The sequence below is a fragment of the Phoca vitulina genome, unplaced genomic scaffold (genome assembly GCF_004348235.1).
Source record: "Phoca vitulina isolate PV1807 unplaced genomic scaffold, GSC_HSeal_1.0 scaffold14, whole genome shotgun sequence".
Classification (NCBI taxonomy): domain Eukaryota; kingdom Metazoa; phylum Chordata; class Mammalia; order Carnivora; family Phocidae; genus Phoca; species Phoca vitulina.
In genome coordinates this window covers 22,258,132-22,265,377 of record NW_022589717.1, presented here as the reverse complement: position 1 = coordinate 22,265,377, position 7,246 = coordinate 22,258,132, and the positions used below count along the sequence as shown (strand labels likewise).

Here is a 7,246-nt window from a genome sequence, read left to right as displayed (position 1 = left end):
AGAGAACCAAGAAGGATAAATGACTGAACACAAACAAAAACAAACAGATAAACTACTTTTAAAAGCTACACCTACACCTACCATATTCAAAAGATAAAGGAAAAATCTTGAAAGACGTCAGAGGAAAAAAATACCTTACCTAAAGAGAAGCAAAGATAAGAGTTATATCCAACTTCTCCCCAGAAGCCACGGGGAAGTTGAGTGAAATATTTTAAATGTTAAGAGAAAAAAATCCACCAACCTAGAATTCTGTACCCTAAAAAATGATCCTTGAAAAGTGAGGGAGAAATAAAGACTTTCTCAGACAGACAAAAATTGGGAGAATTTGTTGCAAGTAAACGTGCTTGCAAAAAATGTTAAAAGTTCTTCAGACAAAAGGAAAATAACATAGGTCAGAAACTTGGGTCTACAGAAAGAAAGGACAAGCATTGGAGAATAAATCAGTAAAGGTACAATACGTCTTCTATTTTTCATATTCTTAATTGATCAACAGATAATTTAATCAAAATAATAGCAACAATAAGCTTACATATATGTAATGTATATGAATATGCTTATGTATGTTTATAAGTAAGATGAATGACACAAATGATATAAGGGACAATGGAGGAATTCACATTATTGTATTACAAGGTACTTACACTACTTGTGAAGTGGTATAATATTATTTGAAAGTGGACTTGGATTAGTTGTACATGTGTATTGCAGTCTCTAAGGCAACCACTAAAAAAAACTTTTTTTTTTTTTTTTTCAGAATAAGGAACTTTAGCTTTTTATTCCTTTTAAGACTTTCTGTAGTTCACTACTTTTTTCTTGCTTTGCCATTCATTTGTATCACCTCAGATCCTCTGAGATAAAACAAGGACAGAGAGTCCTCATTTAGAAAACATTTCCTAGTTTTACATTTAAAAGTCAATAAAAAGAAAAACCTTCTTAACCTCCCCCCAACTTCTCACCCCATTCTGAGTAATCTAGTTTAATACAAGCCTGTAAATTTTTTTCCTCAAAAAAAAATTCTTGTAACTTTACAGGAATTATTGTTTAAAAAATTTACCTAGGGAAATTAAAGTTCCAGTCATTTTACCCCTACAACAGATGGTACTCAAGTATTTGAGTATCAGTGGTGCTTCCTCAGCTCATCACCCTTTAGTTGTTCTGTTAGCTTGCTGGCCAAGAGTCCTCTTAATCACTCTTTTCTTCTCCTTGATAATGTCTATACTCTGGCTTCAGCTCCTATGTGTTTTTGTGGGTCCCTTTTACATTCTGAACGCCAATTTCTTCAAGATTTCCTTTAGGTACCCCATAGGCTCTTTTGTGATGTCCACCAAGTCCTTAAGATTATAATATTGATGTTTCTCAAATGCCGAAAATAGCATGTCTAAAACGTGTTGTTTATCAGCTCGAGCTCGTTTTCCATCTTCTTTCTTTTTCCTTTCATATTCAATATTGTACTGATGATTAGCAACAGGTTTATAATTGGTTGTCACAACTTTGTCCAGTTGTTGTGATACCCTTACAGGCCTGGAAGATTCTTCTATTTGCAATCTCTTTAATCTCATGTAGTTTTCACTGGCCGCAGGTCGGCATTCAGCTCTTTGTACCACTATTCCTTCCAATGGAAGTTTATCTGATGAGTTCTCAGTAAAGACTGTTAATGTCTGTCCTCCAACACTTTGTAAGACAAACGGATGTTCTCTAGGAGTGCTGACTGAAGCTGGTTTTCCACCAATATCGTGAATATTTGCAAGATCCTCATTCAAAGTAAATGACACCTCAATCCTTCCTTGATTCTTGGCAATCCGCAGTTTCCCAACTTCACCTCTTCCAGGGGCTTTAGCCGTTTGCTGTGACAAATATTTAGGAACCTTGACCAGCCACACTCCGGTGTTCTGTTTGGCGCCCGTCAGATCGAGTTCCCCACGCTCCGCCATGGGTCTGTTGCCGGTGGAGGCTAGCGGGTGGGAAGAGCGGCCCGGGAGCTGGGGGCCTGCAGTGCAAAGGGCCTGCGGTGCAAAGGGCCGGAGAACAGTGCGTGCCGCTGCCGGAGGCGGACTAGGAAGAAACCGCGTCCACCCGCCAAGATATAGGGAATCCCCCTAAAAAAACTTTTTCATAAAGTTTTAAAAATTAATAAATTAATTTATAAATTAATATGCTAAGAAGAGAGATAAATGGAATCATAAAATGCTCAATAAGAACCACAAAAACAAAAATAAGAGCAAAGGAAAAGGGCAAAAAATAGAAAACAGTAACAACATGGTGGATAGTAGTCCAACGTTATAAATAATCACTGAAAATGTCAGTGGTTTAAATGCACCAATTAAAAGACAGACATTGTTAATGCAGATGAAAAAGCAAAACCCAAGTGTGTATTTTCTATAAGAAACACACTTTAAACATAGAGATACACATATCCTATGATTAGGTCTCGGTCTTTTAGTGAGCCTGTGCCTCTAGACAGTGAACATCACGAGTATTTCTCCGTTTTTTTCTCCCCCCTCCCCCCCCAACTGCTTAGGTGGGTCAGGATGGCCAGAGTGGGCTAGATCAGGGCACTTCACTTCCTCAGGATTAGGGAATATCCCTTAGGCTCTGATAATACCCCAGCAGATTAGGTTAGCCAGTTTCTCCTGAGGGCAGGTATGGTTAAGAAGAACAAGATACTCTGGCATTATTTCAAAATCATTCCTTTTACCTTTCCTCTGCAGGAAGGATGAGGTGGCTTTTTTCCACCCCATACTTTCTATGAGAATTTGGTCAGGCTCTTGGAGGTAAAACGCACAGTATTGCGGAGGCCTCCTCATGACTGAGTACCCCTGGGGTATTTTAACTCCAGTGCTTCCAACAGTTGGCAATTACAACTCAGGTTTTCTGGTTCCCGCTGAGGTTGCCACTCACTGCTGAATCTCTGCTCTGGTGAGCTGTATTCGCTTGTCTGACTCTCCAGTTATTGGGGTTTGCCTGGGGTCCTCCTCTCTCTTACGCATCCAAGAGGAGTTGTTGATATTTTAGCCTATTCGGCTTTTTACTTGTTGTTAGGTTGGACTGGCAACTTCCAACCTCCTTATATATGGAACCAGAAACCAGAAGTCTCCCCAGTTTTATTCCTAATTGTCAAAACTTGGAAGCAACCAAGATGTCCTTGAGTAGGTGAATGGATAAATAAACTATGGTACACCCGGACAATGGAATATTATTCTGTGCTGAAAAGAAATGAGCTATCAAGCCATGAAAAGACATGGGGAGCCCTAAATGCATGTTACCAAGTGAGAGAAGACAATCTTGAAAAGGCTGTACACTGTGTGATTCCAACTATATGACACTCTGGAAAAGCAAAACTAAAGAGACGGTAAAAAGATCAGTGGTTGCCAGGAGCTGGAGGAATGAGTAGGCAGAGCACAGAGGATTTTTTAGAGCAGTGAATCTATCCTGCATGATATAGACTGGTGGAGACGTGTCATTAGATATTTGTCCAAACCTACAGAAGGTACAACACCAAGAGTGAACCCTAATGTAATCTGCAGACTATAGGTGATAATGATGTGGCAATGTAGGTTCATCGATTATGACAATGACCCACTGTGCTTCAGAATGTCTATGGTGAGGGAAATTGTACATGTGCGGGGACAGGGGCTGTAGGGGAACTCTCTGTACTTTCTGCTTGATTTTGCTGGGAAACAAAAACTCCTCTGAAAAATAAAGTTTAGTAATAAAAAAAAATATCTAGAAGGTCATAACTAAATGGTTAACAGTGGTTCTCTCTAAGGAGCAGAATTCAATGGTGGGGAAGCAGGGAAGTTGTTGGATGGTGGATTTCCACTTTCTATTTTAATTACCTCCTCATTATTTGAATGACTTTTTTTTTTTAAAGAGCATGCATTGCTTTTATAATGAAAATTCTCATTTTAGAAAAATCCGAAGAATGAAAAACAAATGGATGAAGAAATAAAGGAGACTTTCCATGCAGGCCTCTTTGGGGTCTCCATTGTTTTTGTTTTTATATTCTCTTGTCAGGAAGAAATAAGGTCTTGCAGGTAGTAAAAGTTAAGTGACATGATCTATGTAAATCAATTCCCCCAGTGCCTTGAATTAGCCACTTTTAATTCCTTCTTGCCCATTTCTAGTTTTTTCCCAGGCCCCATCTTCACCTTCCCTCCAATTCCTCCCCCTTGCTGAGCAGAAGCCTGAGTAGGTTTCGAAAACCCTCTTGCCCTCTTTTCAGTATCTTGTCTGCCCTCCATTCCGCCACCACCGCCCTCACCCCACCCCATCCCCACTGTACATTTTATGCGAAGAATGTATTCCTGGAGACCTCCTATAATTCAAAACTTCCATAATTCAATCCTGCTTTCCCCACAGGACTGAATATAAAGTGTATGCGGGGGAGGGGGGGCATGCAATCTTGGAGTGCATAAATCTGCAAACGTTGTAATGTATATTTGCTTTAAGACGGCTTTTTATTTTCCCTGTATTTTCTCTAATATTTTGAAGTGCTCTCTCTTAAATTAACACCACAGAGCATCATGGTGGTTGTTTGGCCTTCTCGATGGAGATTTAGCACATCTAAGTTCTGTTCCAAAGTCCCCGACTTGCCTGAGTGTTTTACAGCTCTACCGCTTAATGAACTCTTGGGTGACCTTGTTATGGGATTATAGGTAGGATATAAAGAAGATTTTAAATTATAATGGCAGCAAATGTTCAAATAAGAGAGGAGAAGCCATCGGGTCTCTCCTAGGGGTTCCCACGCACGTAAACAGCTGTGGTTCGCCAGGCATTTACAAAGGATGGCAGTGGCTAAGGTGCGGCTGATGTGTGGCCACAGAGCAAACCCGGTTCCCAACTACTCTGCCCGCCCGCAAGGATAGTGTGTGACTCCGGAGGAAGGTTTTTAATGGGGGGGTGGGGAGGATTTAAGTTACCTTCAACTTGGAACGTAAAGTGAGACTGTTAATATTTTATACAGCACTAGTTCCATTTTACATAACTTCAATAGAATGCCCCACACGTGGAGAAAATGTCTTATTTCTTAGCTTAGCATTCAAGACTCCTCTGGCTTCTACCTACATCTCCAACTTTATCTCCTTGCCACTCTCATCCCCAGCCATGCTGACCCTCATTTTCACGCACCTCACTACATTTGCATTAATTTCAAATGGTTCCCTTTAGAAATGAAGATAATACAAATAAGCAAAAATAAAATAAAATCACCCATAATTTCATCACACAGAGGTAATCATCATTGATATTTGGATGTGTTTCTTTGTGGTCTGGTGCTATCTACATGTACACAGAAATGAAAGTATTTGTGTATGTGTACTGTGTGTGTAATTTTTTTGGCCGAAACGGGATGATTTGGTAAATATTGTTCTGGAGCATATTTCTTTCATCTTATGATGTAATTAACTATTCTTCATTATTTTGTTTAAAACTTGATAGGCTTCCACGATGTAAGTGTTCCATAATAGATTGAAATAATGCTGTGTTTTTGAACACTTACTGTTTACAAATGTGAGCTTTTGTGACCAATACTGGAATGAATATTCTTGTTGCTAAATCTTTGCAATCTCCATGACTATTTTTAAAAAAACAAATCCTTGGACCAAAAGGAGTGAAGATTTTCAAGGCTTTAAATACCCACTGCCAAATTGCCCCGGGAAGTTGGAAACAATTTGTACTCCCCTCAGTGATATCTGTGAATCCCCGCATACTTATCTGATGGGAGCCTTCTTATTCATCTACCTGCCTATTTCAGAGTGTGATATAAGAAAACCCATAAAAGACACCCATAGTCATTTTTTATGTTTAAAAAATCACTTCCTATTGGTATAGCATGCCTCAACGGACTCTGCTCAGTTGTCTTTCTTAGCCCAGAAGCTCTGAGAATGCACAGATTATGTATGCGTAAATCTTTCTTGGTACAGGACCACATAGAAACAGGCTCTTAAATGTCAAAAAGCATTTATTAAGTGGGCTGATAAATGTATTTCACTTGCAGGCCTGATGTAAGTTATTTGTCTTTCCTTGGTCTCCTGTTGATGGCTTATTTATAGAAATGGATAGCATGATTGAGTTCGTGTGTGTGTGTGTGTGTGTGTGTGTGTGTGTGTGTGTGTCTGTGTATTGTTTTGCCTTGATTGTTTAATTTTTAATTGATGGATATATGCTCCTAGCCTTTTGATGGGTGTATTTTATAAAATATTTAAAATCAATGAATTAATCTATGGTGCCTCAGGGACTGGATATATCAGTCCCCTTGTGGGAACTAAGTCTATTCTGGTGAAATGTAAAAAAAAATGGCACTCAATTATTTCTCATATCATTCAGTACTAAGTGACAGTGGCAAGGTCACCGTGAATACACACACTACAGGACTCAAGTTCATGTGGGAGATAATTGTCTCTTTTGATAGCCTGTTGCTGTGTCTTCTAGTTAAGGTTGTTCGCATTTTGCAATGAGTCTCACTCCAAATTCTTTTCCCTTTCAGGCATATTACTCACGTGTATTTTGCCCTGTGACTTCCAGGCAAGGAACAACAACAAGCAAGACAACAACAGTTCTTCTCTCCCTCCACCTCTCTCTCCTGGGATATCTGGCATTCTGTTAAAGAGATAGTCAATCCATTAAGGGATAGATCCATCTGTTCCTCTAAGTCATCCACTTAGAAAATGGCCAGTTAGTTAATGAATATCTCATACTAAGAGTCTAGGAAAAAGTCATGTGGCAAAGAGTCACGACAATTACTATAAAATCACATTAGCAAGTATATATGCTCCTCCCTTTGGACACGTCCGAATCCTTCCTTCAAGTGCCAAAGGAAAACCCCTATGGGACGCCATTCTCTACACTGGGGCTATTTTCTCAAGGTGTTGGCTGCTGCCGCAGGCTCTTGGGAGGTGATTATTGCTTTCTCCTAGGTGGGAGGGACGGAGGGGCTGATAACTTCACAGCTGTGAGAGGAAAGGGGAAGAATTTAAGTGAATAGCCCTTTCTCTCGGGCTCATTCAAATGGAAGAGGTCACTACCTAGAAGGTGTTACCCCCTCCTCACTCACACCATATTTGATGGAAATCTTCCCATCAAATGTGGCTTCTAGCCAGTTTGTCTCTGAGTTATTATAAATATTCTGTTCCTTTCCTTGGACTTTTTGCAGGTCAAGCCTAGTAGCTGCAAAGGGTGACAGTGAACAAGAAATTTAATTTCTGCACAGTGAAAGCAATAATGTGATTGGAGTTTTGTCATAAAAATC

At 39.7% G+C, this 7,246-nt stretch overlaps 1 protein-coding gene across 1 annotated transcript; it reads right to left on the bottom strand.

Moving 5' to 3' along the window:
• Positions 1 to 1,145: 1,145 nt before the first annotated feature.
• Positions 1,146 to 1,931, bottom strand: LOC116637405 (general transcription factor IIF subunit 2-like). The gene has a single exon (XM_032412751.1). It carries the CDS (start codon positions 1,929 to 1,931, stop codon positions 1,257 to 1,259), a length of 675 nt encoding a protein of 224 aa, XP_032268642.1. The 3' UTR covers positions 1,146 to 1,256.
• Positions 1,932 to 7,246: the final 5,315 nt, after the last annotated feature.

Excerpts from the sequence above, each read along its gene's own strand:
- LOC116637405 (XM_032412751.1), bottom strand. The coding sequence starts at position 1,931 with ATGGCGGAGCGTGGGGAACTCGATCTGACGGGCGCCAAACAGAACACC.